This window comes from Ptychodera flava (assembly GCF_041260155.1).
Source record: "Ptychodera flava strain L36383 chromosome 23 unlocalized genomic scaffold, AS_Pfla_20210202 Scaffold_24__1_contigs__length_23054250_pilon, whole genome shotgun sequence".
NCBI classification, from domain to species: Eukaryota; Metazoa; Hemichordata; class Enteropneusta; family Ptychoderidae; genus Ptychodera; species Ptychodera flava.
The window spans coordinates 10,044,487-10,060,555 of NW_027248278.1; the positions used below are offsets into that span (position 1 = coordinate 10,044,487).

Consider the following 16,069-nt stretch of genomic DNA (forward strand, 5'->3'; position numbering starts at 1 on the left):
TTAATCCAACTTTGAAATGAGATATGGACATGGAATTTTTACAGCCTATTAACAAGGTTACAGATAAGATTTGTACGGCACAATTTTCCTGTATTTGAAGTACTTTTTGAAAAATAACATTTTGAAATTTGAAAGAATTTTTAATAATTTTTTGATATATAAACCCATGTAAAATCATAAAAACAAATTTTATTTACAAATCCTGCCGTACAAATCTTACAATAAATAGTGTCAACATATTTATAACTAATTTGGTAATATTAATACTATCAAATTATTATGAAATTCAAATATGTAAAAAAAATATGAAAAATTAAATTTTAATATTTACTGGTGTCATATTTCGAAATCATGGCTGCAAATATACATTTTTATATTCTTTGGAGAAAGTATTAACTAAGGGAGTTATCCTGAAAATTTTAACTAAATATCTTGATTCTAACACTTGAAACTTGACATTAACTCTGAGAAAAGAATTGGTGCAAAAATAGCCTTTCCAACCACCTTAACATCTTTTAATAGTTTCTTTATTATCTAAAAGTAATTTTACCAAGTTTAATGACCAAATATACTTTCCTAACATTTCTGTCTTTGAGTTACACTAGGGTAGGGGCTTATACACGGATGTAATGCATTTTCAAAAATCCTCTGAAATCAGTAGAGGGGCTTATACACGAGTAGGGGCTTATACTCAGACGAGTGCAGTAGATTCATCGGGATGATGAAAATGTGTTGTACTCAAATTATCGTGAAATCTACAATTTTGTATTTTGGGGCACTTTTCACCATTTTTTGTCAAAAAATTTGTTGCTAAAAACTACTCTTTTGAAAGCTTTGATATTTGGGAGTCATGTTCATAGGGATAATCTTAAACAGGAACTTCCACTATAAAAGCTGGATTATCATAAATCTATGCAAATGTAAAAAGCCACACTACTGATCTGACGTGCTGTGTTTGGTCCCAGAATCCCATAATTTTGCTATTTCAGATTTTCATTGTCATTGAATCTTGCATATGATGTCTGTGAATACATAGCAACTAAAATTGAGTCAAAAATAAACTGACAAAATGTTCAGTTAAAAACTGTTTTTTTAGCTCACATTTGGTCATACCAATGTGAGATTATCATATAAGCTGAAGTCGGTGGCGTCTATATGTATGTATGTATGTATGTATGTACCTACGTACAAACAGTATGTCTGTCAACTTCAAAAACTCCCGAACCGCTGCTCTTTTTTAGAGCGGTATTTAGTCTGTGGATGCATCCTCGGCTGTAGATGGGATTTTGTTCAAATGAAGTTTGCAGTGCCAAAATTATGCAAATGAGCTTAAAAAATGTGAAAATGATCAAAAATCAATAACTGAAGAACCGCTAATTTAATTGCTTTGAAAATTAGTATACAAGTGTCTTAGGTAGACCTTATACAGCTTTTATGTACCGGTATATCGTGAAGATATCTTGAATTTTGTATTTTTGCTGAATTTTTTGATTATTTTCCTCATTTTAAGTAAAAATTCTTCTCCTCTGAAACCGCAAAACCAGTTTCTCTCAAATTTGGGTAGGATGTCTGCAAGGGTGTTACCCTTCTTATTTGTTGAAATTATGGCAAAATTGGAAAAATTACTGTTTTGGGGCAATTTTTGTCATTTTTTGACAAAAAATGGTAAAAGATATTTTCTTTTTAAAGACCCTGGACAGACAGCTTTTATATTTGGTGTACAGATGTCCAGGGATGACAACAGTTAGATATGTGGAAGTTGTCCTGAAATATACAAATTTGTATTTTTAGGACAATTTTGTCATTTTGGGTCAAGAAAACTTGTTCTCAAAATTACTTGTCTGATAGCTTTGTAATTTGTTAAAAAGTCCTGAGGGATGTTATTAGATAAATTTTCTGCTCAAAGTGTTGGGAAGCCCCCAAATTTTTATATTTTAGGTAATTTTCTCAGTTTGTGACCTTAAATGACCTACACCAACCCAGGATATGTTATGAGAGAGTTTCGAAGGCTGTGAACATAATTTTGTCATACTTGGTATCGATTTGTAGTAAAATTTGATCCAGAAAACAAAGCTGAGGTGAATTTTTTCATTGCGGATCAATTTTTGCAACATTTCCATGTAAGACACAAGAACTGATGAGAAATTTGGATCCAGAATAATTCCGGATGTCGTAATCACCCCCACAGTGGAAGGCATTTCACTATCTGTAACTAATTTTTAAGTGCGGTTTACATTCAAATGATAGCACTCATAGCATTAATTAAAAAATCCCCAAGGTTGTAAATATATTTCCTGCGGTCTTGCCTTATGTAAACATGAGCAACAAAGGGATGGAACATTTGATATTCAGGAGGGGGTAGGGTCTGGAAGATTGATGCGGTAGCATTACTTTTTACCAGATCCCTTGTACATTTTTTCCCACTCTTTATTTTTTCCCCACTCTTCCAACCTTTTGGTCAAGCCATGTCTGGCTAATTTTTTTGTTGACATTTGCTTATGTATGTAGGATCTGCTTGTCCTATTGCTATAGAAGTTGATATGCATGTTCCTAAAGATGACCTCCAGTACCTAAGTTGCAGACCTTATTTGCCATTGTCATTCTTGTTTTTCTGGTTTAAATATTCCTTGAATGGACCAATTCATACCGAATGTGAGCACACTGTCCTTGACGGTATTTTTGGATAATGTATATGTTTCAAAATGTGTTCCCTCTACTTGACCCCCTCATGCATGTGTCATGAAAGTGGTCATTATGATTATTCAAATTTTGTCAAAGCGATGCTACGAGAATTAAAAAACTCCCGCCCAGCGTATGCAAATGGTTGCATCATCAGTGATCCCCCTTATGTGCACCACAGTCTTGTAACTTCCCGTTTAATGTGATATGTGCAAATTAAGATGAAATCTTGAATTTCATATTTTTGCAGCTTTTTTTGTCATCTGCCTTGTAAAATTTTCATGTAAGATGTAGAGTGTCTTATTAAATTTAGGTAGCACATGTGGTTGTAAATGACCTGCTGTCATGTTAATGTAAGAGATGACCATACAGCTTTGTTGTACATCCATGATTTATGAGAGAAGTATATGATTTTTTGGGGATTGATTAGAAATAATTCGGCACTATTTTTCCCTCACTGTGACAGCATTTTTAGCTCACATTTGGTATATGTTTATAGCCTGAAGAGTTCTTGCATGGTAAGTCTGTGGCGTATGTAAGTATGTGCAGCTGTGTGTCCATCAACATCAAAAACTCCAAAACCTAAGCACCTGTCATCTTAGTATTTGGTGTACAGGTGCACCAAGGAGTAGAGATGTGATTTTTCTAAAATGAACATGTCAGTGTCAAAATATGCCAATGAGGTAAAAAAGGGAAAATACAGCAAATTACTCAAACTGTAATCCCAGGCCAGATTTCCTTGAAACTTGGTATGAAGGTTCTGTAAAGTGACTTGCCCTAGATGTGTTCAATTTCTTGTGAAATTTTTATGGTTGTATTTTGGGCAATTTTTCTCTCTTTTGGTACAAAATCTCCTTCTCTGAAACTGCCAGTCTCTTTGCTTTGAAACTTGGTATGCATCATCCCAGGCTTAGCTTCTGTTAGCTTTGTTGAAATTGTGGTGAAATTTTCATAAATGTATTTCTGGGGCATTTTTTTTCATTTTTGGGCAAAACATTTCTCCCAAAGTTCTTGTGTGATTTCTTTATCCTAGGGTTGACTTCTGTCAGATTTGTTAAAAATTGTGGCAAAATTTTCATATTTGTATTTCTGGGGCGATTTTTCGCATTTTTAGTCAAAAAATAATTTTCTGTGAATTAACTATAATTCTGATTGCTTTGAAACTTGGTGTGCGTATACCTATAGACAACCTAAGTGGAGTGTCTTCAAATTGGGGTGAAATTTTCACATTTGTATTTTGAGACAATTTTTCCCACTTTTGGTCAAAAAATCATTTTCTCTTAAATCACTGGTCAGATTGCTTTGAAACTTGGTATGCATGTTCCCAGGGGTAAACTTGGCTTAGTATTTGCATGTTCCCAGGGTAAACTTGGTATGCATGTTCCCAGGGGTAAACTTAGCTTAGTATATACTCACTCTGGCCTGCCACATCAAACCAAATGTGAGCCAAGTGTCAATTGACGCTGTGTGTTTCTATTGTCAGTCTGTTTATTCTCAGCCATAGCTCCTTCACTTGCCGACAGTTCCCTCATCCTCCCAGAAATCAAATTATTCCTCCTTATTATGGTAATCAGCTGCGCCACGCCATGCAGTATTCCTTTGGAAACACTGATATTACCAATAAGCTCCCTTTGGCACATGTGTCTGAAATTCTATATGACAGCACATCTTTCTTCCATACTTGTACCATCCAATCTGCTTGTAGTGACATGCCCTGGTTTACTTAACTATACTCACCAATGCTTTATGAGCCACCCAGCCCCACTCACAATTTTCATAAAAAGAGATTCCATAACCAAAAAGTATGAGATATAAACTATACTATTGTGCAATTCAAAGATTGGGCACAACTATTGCTGCCTTTTTTTGAAGTCCATCCTGTGAATGTTTATTTACAAGACACATCAAATGAGAATACAGTGTCATTGACACTATTTTGATATTATTTTCAATAAATAGTTTGTTATTACAGCCTGTTTTGTGTATTTGTATTGTTTATGACAAGTATCGGGGTTAAAATCATAGATCAGTTAAGAAAACACAAGCCACAAATGTTTGATATAAGCGAAAGATCGATCGACCGTTTCACAAGTTGATTTCTCCCTCAAAGTTTTCAAGTCGGCGGAAGTGTGTGAAATTGTTTTGGACTCCATATAAGACGGATCGAAAACAATTCTTGACTGATTTAGCTTCAAATAAGGAACGGAACTGAATTTCCATCAGCTTTTCCGCGATCCGCGATTGATCACGATATTAAAAATATATTTCAGCTTTTCTTTTCCCTGGAAATTGTTCAAAGTATTTGGGGCAAGGCTATCATTAAAGCCGCAATTTTCAATCGCAGGTTCTCGCATTAGTGGAGTTCTCCTCCCAGTCAAACACTTGGCCAGTACGATGTTTGATTTCTATAGCATTAATTACACAAACTGTTCTCAAGCTTTTGGCGCAGTTTGCTAATCCTGCAAACAGAGTTTATACAAGCGTTTGATTGACGGTCGGTTCAAATCGCCAACGGTCATTGATTCCCCATCACCAACGCTCGAATTTCCTAAAAAATCGTCTTCCAGTCGCGTTAGGATTTGAATATAACCACAGAGTTCGATCGGCAGCAGCTTCGCGCTGATCGCTTGGCAGTCTGTCTACGTTTTTCGCGGCCGGAAAACTAAAAAGTGGCATGTTCTGGAGCCCGCGTGTTGCCTGTTTGGTGTCCACTTAAATTTAATACACGATGAACGCCGCCATAGCTTGGCGCCCTCTTAAAGGGAGGCTCCGACAATAAACCTATTCCAAAAATACGCTGAAAGATCCACCCATCCCGCTGAACAACAGAGGTGTTAGTCTTCTTTCCACCGTTAGCAAATAGTATTCTGGAGTTCTTACTGAATAATAGATTGGTTGCATTCCTTGCAAAGAATCATAGTTGATGAGCAAAATGGCTTCAGGAAGTCTAGAGCCTGCATTGACCATATTTGTGCTTTAATACATCAGTTATTAGAAACAGAAATGTACAAGGCTTGTCCACATTTGTTGCATTGGTAGATATGAAGAAGGCCTTTGACTGGGTGAATAGAGATTTGCTATTTTTCAAACTTCTTCAGAATGGCATAAATGGGAGATTTTATAATGCTGTTAAAAGTTTATATGAAAAATCATCATCTTGTATCAATATCCATGGTTTGTTTTCACCATGGTTCGCTACGAAGTCGGGTGTCAGACAGGGATATGTTCTCGCACCCACTTTATTTTCTAATTATATGAACGACCTTGCAGTAGAAATTAACAATATTCATATTGGCATTCCAGTGGCTGATCGGGAAATTAGTATACTTCTTTACGTTGACAATATAGTAATCATAGCTGACTCAGAGGATAACCTTCAGAGAGCAATTGAGCATCTCGGTCACTGGCGTCAAAATGTTGTATGGTTGTCGATGATACTGAAACCAAGATTAATCATTTCAGAAATCAAAACATCCGAGATCAAACTTTACATTTAACTATGAAGGGGAGAGACTAGAAATAGTTTCAAAATACAAATATATTGGGCTAATATTGGATGAGTTTTTAAATTTTTGAGTAACAGCCAGTACATTGTGTGATGCAGCTGGCAGGGCTTTGGGTGCCATCATTTCAAAAATTCATAAATACGAGGATTTTAGGGTCAACACATTCAAAACTTTATTTCATTCATGTGTAAACACGAGTATTTAGGTTGCAGTGGCGGGCATATCGACTACGAGGTCGATAGATCGAACCGAAAATCGATCTACTTAGCAGACTATCCAGCTAAGGAGCGCCTGTGGCGCGTGCAGCTATATTAAGTAACAAACCTGACATCGGGATCAGCGCTATTGGAAGTCGGCTAAAAAGTAGTTGATACACAAAATTCAGAAAAAAAGCCTTTAAAGTTACGTAAAGGAGCATTTATCTCAACAGGAACAGTGCTCAGGACTAGTATTATTTGACACTTAAAAAGGAGGATTTATACTCATGGCTGTTATGATTTGTTCACCTACCCCCTCTTCTTACAACAAAAATTGTATTGTATGAAAGAGACGGTAGATTCACCTTTAACCAAGTTTTCTGAGTGACAACTACACACTTTGTTATACTCAGTAACTTTCGCAGTTTAATATTTGGAATTTCTAGGTTTTGAAAGAACACCTTTTTGTTCTACCCCAACATTTTGTGTGCAGATTGTCAAAACAACTTATTACTATTCGTTTTTTCTCGTATTTTATCTCATTACCTCGTCTGTGCCTGCTTTTACTCATGGGCTCGTCTTAGCTTGCAGAAGTACTGGTATTCTTCAATTGTCTACAAGATATATTCAAAGTTCGTTGGTACTACACATATACTTTATTTCTCGGTAGCAAGTTTAACAGGTGCCAACGCCACAAGATACGCTTCTCCAATTGTCTAAATGCCCTGGACTATCCTCTCGGTCGTTCCGTCCTCCTGTCCTGTCTGTTGTATTTTTCTCTCTTGTCCTTTGTATTCCCTTTCCCTTATTATTTTAGAATGGGATTTTACAGAATTGGAATTACAGATAAAATTATACGTCCAATCGTAAATATCAATACAGGTCTCGATCTTAAATTTACATGTCATAATTAATATGCAAATGCCACTGAGACACGTTGCAAAAGTGAACCCATTACGTGAAATTCTCATGTTCCTTTATTAAATCTGGAGTACCTTCATCGTTCTTAATATATAATTCAAATATATTCTTGTTTTCTTCTAACTTCGTAAACATCCTCGTAATACGTAATTTGCGTTTTTTTACATTTGTATAATGTCGCAAATATGCTTTGTATTCATAATCGAAATCTTGATATTTTAATTAATAATTTCACTGGCGCCTTTGACCACCTAGTGCATAAACCTACACCAGAGACAAACTATCTTCGTAACACAACCAGTTGATTACTCTATCACACTGTACATGTCGTACATTATGTACTGGTATTATTAGTGTTTATTGCCATTGGTTATTGTGGAATTTTTTGTTCAGACTCACAGTCACCTAGCTCTAAGTATGCCTGTTGTACTTATTTATCCAAGCATTGCTTTCAACGCACAAGAAACACTGAATTGTAAATGTAACAGATAATTTTTCATACTTGTGACCCATAAACCGATGGGAAATTAAAAGTTTATGCGATTGACTTGTTTGGTTTTTCTATGTTTGTTTGGTTTTTTTGTTTTGTTTTGTTTTTTTGCTGGCTGGCTGGTAGGTTTTTTCAAAATTCCAAGGACGGCAAGCAAAGAATTTTCTTAACTGGGTCAAATGAGCATTTAATTTGTAGATTTTTCACTCAGAGATCCTGCGATTAGCAGTTTCCGGTTGTTTAGTCGAATTCGAATCCGAAAACGATTTGAAATCGAAACCGAGTCTAGCTTCAGCAATGCGGACCTGAGCCATATTCGACGTTCGGCCGAAGCATCCTACTATCGAAGCCTGAGAACACAACAACGGGTCGTGTCATCGGAGAAGCAGTATTCGGTTTCTTCTTCTTCTGGAAAGCAGCTCCACCATTTGCTTAGTGTTTAGTCTATGGTAGGTAGTGCACTTTTTCATGGGTGCCGCCAGGCCAGTTGATCTTGTTGTGTACACAGCTGTACAGATTGAATACGACCGATATTACCACAGGGTCTCGCGAGCAAACTGGGGCATTCCCTTTCTTGAAAATTATTGTAATAATTTGTCAATTAAACTTATCAGAAAAAAAAATGTTTTGGGCTCAGCTAGCTGTCTTCTTATTTGAAAGTCTAATGAAAATATTTTCTGTTCTGTGGCCTTACAGGTATATTTTCTACGTGTGTAATACAAGAAAATGGAGTTACAGTCAAGACCAGGCTTGCATCAATTAAGCCGATATGCTACTATGAATGATCTGTTATTCAAACAATTTGGTTTTCAAGTACTTGGAAACAACACCCACGAGGAGAATACAGACACATATCCCATCCTGGTCCAATGTGTCCTTAGAGAATCAGATGTAGAAATCTGGGGAGGATTTTGTGTCCGTGCATACATTGTCAAACTTGACTTTCAAAAAAGTCCAGGCCAACCTGAGATGTGTTTAGCCATCATGTTGAAAAATAAGTACACTCCTGATGTGAAAAGACTGGAAGCACCATTTAAACTTCAAGCCTTTCATTTGCAGTGGATTCAGGTTGGTTTTCAAATTACATATACTTTGGGAAAAGTTGAACATGACTTACACCTAGACTTACACCAAGACATTTTACAAGTGATGTTTACCCTTTCTATGCCATGGTTTGGCCCAAAACTCATTGTTGTCAGTGGTGATTGTGGATCTGTTTACAGGGATTTAGGGGTTAACAGGTTAAAAGTGGCTTTATCAATTCTCTTGACTAGAGAAATATCAATTCCTGCTCATTTCCATTGTGAACCATGACAACCATGGCAACAAAGATTGTTAAAAGTTATAACTTTTGTTGATTCTATGGATGCTATTCTTTAACTCATCTAATTTCACAGAATGTATTGGGTGAAGATGTGGATGGTGTGAGAGTCACAAATTCCAAGGAAATCCCATTCATCGCTATGTATGATGTTGTTGAAATGTCTGAGACAGAAAGAGCAACAACAAATTTGAAATCATGGAAAGAAACCGAACAGACACAAGATACACTCATGGCAGGAAATTATGACAAAGTGGACAATGTGGTAGAAGAAATGGACACTAAAGGTACTGTGAACCAATCAGATGTGAAAGAGGAGTCACATGACCCTTCACCTTCAGGTAATGGCCAGGTATGTCAGGAAATGCCAATTAACACAGTTGATAAGAATAATCAGTCACAACTTGAAGATTACATTGATGAGCAAAACCAAGAGGGAGTTAAGGATTTACAAGGAGTAACCAAGAAACCAAGTAATTGTGACATTTCTCAAGATTTGGCCAACATTCCAAACACAGAGACCGACTCTGTGAGATCTGATGCACAGCTATCAACAAGAGAAAGCAATCAAGAAATGGTACAATCAGACACTAATTCTAATGCTGCTGCCTCAAGTAATTTGGAAACACCAGCAGAAATGACAGAATTTGCCTCTGGTGATTGTGAGGGCGCTAGTGATAGTGACTCATCTTTCCAGCCTGATACAGGGAGTGACAGCGATGACGAGTACGTACCACGGTACAAAACCAAGAGACAGAGAGCTGCGACACGTAGTACAGGGTCTAAGCAAAAGAAGTTAAAATGTGAGGATTGTGGAAAATTTTTCAAATTAAAGAGAACATACAATTTGCACATGGAATCGCATAAGAAGAACAAGACTGAAGATAAGTCGGAATTGGGAAAAAGAGCACACAAACGGGGGACGAAGAAGCGACGTTTCCAATGTCGCTTTTGTGAAATAGATTTTGAACTATTTAAAGAGTTACAACAACACGTACGCTCTGGACACCCTGGACAGAAGCCATACGCCTGTGACATGTGCGGCTCCAGTCAGAGGGATATGGGCAGCCTGAACAGACATAAAAAAGAAGTTCATCAGCCTGCTAGATATCAGTGCGACGAATGCGACCAAGTCTTCAAAGCCAGAGGTAATCTGAACTTCCACAAGACATGGAAACATCAATGTGTATGGAAGTTCCAGTGTGACATTTGCGGCAAATGGGACTATAGCAGGGATGGCCATAAGAAACATATGTTATCACATACAAATGAAAAGTTGTTTCAGTGTGAGGTGTGTGGAAAGGGTTTCAAAGAAAAAGCAACACTCAACAGACACTTGAAAATTCACTCGGGAAAGAAACCACATTTATGCGAGGTCTGTGGAAAAGGTTTTGGTCGCAAAGAACACCTCAAGGAACATGAAGTGGTCCACACAAAACTGAATACTTTCCTGTGCGATTACTGTGGAAAGAGTTTCAGCAACAAAACAAATCTGTATGTACACAGAAGGCAGCACACAGGAATACATCCTGTGGTGTGTAAGATATGTGGACAAGGTTTTCACCGTAAAAGAGAGCTGGCAAAACATATGGAGAAAATACATCAAAACTCTGCAACAGACCGAATTCAACAACAGAATTTTGCATATGTGTAAATGCAAATAAATATTGTGCATTTGTCAATTTCGATAACATACCGTATACTGGTACATTCCGTAATGCATTATGTACCAAAAGAGTTCAGCGGCAGCTGATAGCTGTGATAAGGACAAAACTTTGGCATTAAAGATATAAGATGACCCCTTTTAGCTCACATTTAGTATATGTATTCAAAGAGGGCTTACAATTGGTAGGTCTGCAGCATGTGTATGTCTGTACATATGTATGCATGTATGTTAGGCCGAACAAAAAAAAATGTGTTGTTCAGATAACCTGACCTACCCTATTTTTACCAGCTGACTCTAAACTTTTTAGAGCTACATAAACACGGAAGTAAAAAAATGAAAGAAAAAATCCATAAAATCACGCGTTTGTTACTTGGCATTTGATTTTTGCTTAAATGAGGATGTCTTCTATGGGTTTTTTTAATTTTTACATGTATGATATATTTTTAGCTACTATAGATTATAGTCTAATGAAGCTATTGGGATGGGTATCCGTCCAACGTCAGTCTGTATGTATGTATGTATGTATGTATGTATGTATGTATGTATGTATGTATGTATGTATGTATGTATGTATGTATGTATGTATGTATGTATGTATGTATGTATGTCTGTATGTATGTATGTATGTATGTATGTATGTATGTATGTATGTATGCATGTATGTATGCATGTATGTATGTATGTATGTATGTATGTATGTATGTATGTATGTATGTATGTATGTATGTATGTCCGTTTGTGAGGTGTCCGTCCACTCAAATATCTTGAGAACCTCAGTACTTACTGATTTGATATTTGTTGTTAGACTTGGTTCAAGTCTGTGATTGGTGAATGTTTGAGTGGAGTGAACGCAACGATTTGTGTTTTATTTTCATGTGAAACGTGTGAGTGGAGTGGATGCGATGAGTGGGGTGAACGCTATATAGGAGAGTTTCACCCGGAATCACAGACTTGGCTTTCTTGCAGGATCTGCGTGGCTATAAATTATTCATGAGATGACGTTTTTATTTACTTATATATTATTCATAAGATGACATCTCTGTATTGGGAGGAGTGACGTCTTGACCCATGCGAGACATGCCGGGGACATGCATAAAACTCACATGACGTTGTTGACAAAATGTCGCGTGTGATCACTCCTACAAAAGTCAGAACGACTTCTGTTGTATCACCGAAAACGCATGAAAATTTCTGTGTTATTTGTGGGGCCCATGTTGCAAAACGCGATAATCGTCAGAAGTTTATTAGCATGCGTTCTCCTTATTGGCCAGAATAATGGTAGGAGATGTCAATCATTTTGTATTTGCTTGATGTCACTGTGTACACAGTTCGTCTCGTCGCCGGTACCGTGCAAGAAGTCCAAGTAGGTGAATCCGGCAGAAACTAACTCACTACTGTGCAGACTCAAAGGTAACCTATTATATCGCTTGGAAAACCTGGTCAGGGCTGGCAATTCAGAATAGGTTTAATTTTTGTATGAAATAGGAGAGAAAAGAGAAACTATTATAAATGATTTTATTTTTAAAAATTAACCGACTTGAACCAAGTCTAATTTGTTGTGTAGATGAAAAATATGATTTTGAGAAACTAGTTTTTTTATTTTTTTGATATTGTTGAAAATATGCAAATTAGTGCCAAAAAAGGTGTTTCTATTGTCAGTCTGTTTATTCCTAGGGCCATAGCTCCTTCACTTGCCGACAATTCCACCATCCTCCCAGAAATCAAATTATTCCCCCTCATTATGCTGATCAGCTGCTATGCCATGCAGTATTCCTTGGAAAAAACTAATATTATCAGTAAATTCTCTTCTGACTGGCACGTTTCTGAAATCCTATATGAAAGCACATCTTTCTTCCATACTTGTACCATCCAATCTGCTTGTAGTGACATGCCCTGGTTTACTTAACTATACTCGTCAATGCTTTATGAGCCACCCAGCCCCACTCACAATTTTCATAAAAAGAGATTCCATAACAAAAATGCACAAAATATAAACATTACTATTGTGCAATTCACATGTTGGGCACTACTATTACTACTGCTTTTGACCGTCCATACTGTAAATGTTTACTTACAAGAATCAAATGAGAGTAAAGGGTCATTGACGCTATTTTTGACATTGTTTTCAATAGATATTTGTTATTAAAACCTGTTTTGTTTTTAGTCCCCACGGACACCGTCCGGGGGGACTTATAGGTTTGGTCATGTCCGTGCGTGTGTGCGTGCGTCCGTGCGTCCGTGCGTGCGTGCGTGCGTGCGTGCGTCCGTCCGTCCGTTCACGCAGATATCTCAGAGATGCCTGAAGCGATTTCATTCAAACTTGGTACAAGGATTACTTCATATGTCATACAGATGCACGTCGATTTGTTTTGTGATACGATCCAATATGGCTGCCAGGCGGCCATTTTATTACGATTTTTTCATGTACAGAGCCATAATTCAGGCATGTTTCAACTGATTTTATTCAAAGTTGGTACAAGGACATTGACCAGTGTCATAGATATGCACATCGATTCTTTTTGTGATACGATCCAATATGGCCGTCGTGCGGCCATTTTGTTACGATTTTTTCATGTACAGAGCCATAACTCAGGCATATCTCAACCAATTTCATTCAAAATTGGTACAAGGACATTGACCTATGTCATACATATGCACATCAATTTGTTTTGTGATACGATCCAATATGGCTGCCAGGCGGCCATTTTATTACGATTTTTTCATGTACAGAGCCATAACTCAGGCATGTTTCTATAGATTTTATTCAAAGTTGGTACAAGGATATTGACCAATGTCATAGCTATGCACATCAATTTGTTTTGTGATACGATCCAATATGGCCGCCAGGCGGCCATTTTGTTACGATTGTTTCATGTACAGAGCCATAACTCAGGCATATCTCAACCAATTTCATTCAAAATTGGTACAAGGACATTGACTTATGTCATACATATGCACGTCAATTTGTTTTGTGATACGATCCAATATGGCCGCCAGTAGGCGGCCATTTTATTACGATTTTTTCATGTACAGAGTCATAACTCAGGCATGTTTCTACAGATTTTATTCAAAGTTGGTACAAGGACATTGACCAATGTCATAGCTATGCACATCAATTTGTTTTGTGATACGATCCAATATGGCCGCCAGGCGGCCATTTTGTTACGATTGTTTCATGTACAGAGCCATAACTCAGGCATATCTCAACCAATTTCATTCAAAATTGGTACAAGGACATTGACCTATGTCATACATATGCACATTGATTTGTTTTGTGATACGATCCAATATGGCCGCCAGTAGGCGGCCATTTTATTACGATTTTTTCATGTACATTCTACAGATTTTATTCAAAGTTGGTACAAGGACATTGACCAATGTCATAGCTATGCACATCAATTTGTTTTGTGATACGATCCAATATGGCCGCCATGCGGCCATTTTGTTACGATTTTTTCATGTACAGAGCCATAACTCAGGCATATCTCAACAATTTTATTCAAACTTGGTACAAGGACATTGACCTATGTCATACATATGCACATTGATTTGTTTTGTGATTCAATCCAATATGGCCACCATGTGGCCATTTTATTACGATTTTTTCATCTCCTGAACTACAACTCAGACATGTATCAAGCGAATTTATTCAAAAGTATTTTATCACAGACCTAATGAAGAGGACTCTATCCTCTCTGAGGACCTGTAATCAAAGCACCCATTACAAGTGGGGACTGTGTCATCAACGATGACTTGTTCTTTATTGTTTATGACACGTATCGGGGGTTAAAATCACAGGTGAATGAAGAGAAAAACAAGCCACAAAAGTTTGATGTCAGCGAAATTTAAACTGTATTGATAATTTTATGGACGATTCATTTTTTTCATAAATTTGGTGACATTGAATATGTTCCGATGTATTCGATTGGAAACAAATGACTTTTTTTTGAGGAAAGTATAACATTTTATATTCACAAGTTGTAATTTGATGGTGGATATGTCTACCAACAACATGAAAGGTCATGTCTACATAACTGTATAAAGGGGCCGTGGGTAATTAAAACATATGCACGGTTTTGCCTGATCCCCATAAACGGAAGGTTTGAAGTGCGAAAATCCAACCGAGCCTCATTCTGTATCTGCATACCATATTTTGCTATGAAATATCACGCATACATATACGCAACCGACCTCCCCCCCCCCCCCCGTCTAAAATCAATGTCTGTTCAGCGCCAACTCAACAATGACGCAACCAATAGAATGAAATCAAACAATGTATCCAAAATGATTGTTACGTTATTTTACTCGTGCACTGATTCACATGTATGTCAAAAGTACGCGCCAACATAAAGCAATATTTTGCAAAATGAAAAAGTGTAGCCAGATGTTGCGATATGAAAATTTTTGCGCAAGGTATCGAAATACATCTAACTCCCCCCCCCCCCTAAACACAGAAGTTGCGTTTACCGTGCGCACGCGTGTTTTAATTATCCACGGCCCGAATAACCCAAGGTACCGCAACTCAGAGTATGAGACGGACACATCTCACGTAAGTAAAAACAAACGATTAGCTTGGGTATCACAACACACTTGAAAGTCACCGACGCTAGATTAATTACAGTAAACCAGCATGGGGCAGCCGCTCTGTCTGGACTGAGAGGTACATGTTATCTACAATGTAACAATGTTTTTACAATTTAAGCTAAGAGTTGAACAGCTGGAGGTTTTCTCAAAAGATAATACTAAATAAAAAGCCACACATTTTGCTGTAATCCACCTCAAAATTGAAGAAAATTACACAGAACACACACACCATATTAAACATACTTCAAAACATTTATATTTGAACATGAATAAAGTGACCGGGCTATAATTCAACAGGCTACGTTTGCTTCTGCTCTCGAAACTTTAACCTCGAAAGGAATGGAATACTCAGGGCCCGAATACGTCTACTTCGAGATCTGGCATGAACCTCAAATGTCTGTTGTCAACGCAAGAAAGGAAGTCCACTTTAAGTATCACTGCGCATGACGATGAAAGCTAAAAGTAAAATGTGAATTACGGACAAGCGTAAGCAAAACAAAATCCATATTCAGTGATGTTCTATGTGGTATATATATGCGGTATCGTGTTAGCTTGAAGCCGAAACCGTAAAAACAGTTACATTGTAGATCAAGTACAGCTATCAGTCCAGACAGAGCGGCAGCCGAATGCTGGTTTACTGTGTAAAAAATCAATGTCGGTGGCTCTGAAATGTGTCGTGATACCCAAGCTGATCGTTTGTTTTGT

General features: G+C 37.3%; 1 protein-coding gene across 1 annotated transcript; it reads left to right on the plus strand.

Moving 5' to 3' along the window:
* Positions 1-8,080: 8,080 nt before the first annotated feature.
* LOC139124451 (zinc finger protein 37-like) lies at positions 8,081-10,925 on the plus strand. The gene is made up of 3 exons (XM_070690588.1): positions 8,081-8,242; positions 8,490-8,861; positions 9,191-10,925. The coding sequence occupies exons 2-3, from the start codon at positions 8,520-8,522 to the stop codon at positions 10,766-10,768; spliced, it is 1,920 nt and encodes a 639-aa protein (XP_070546689.1). The 5' UTR covers positions 8,081-8,242; positions 8,490-8,519; the 3' UTR covers positions 10,769-10,925.
* Positions 10,926-16,069: the final 5,144 nt, after the last annotated feature.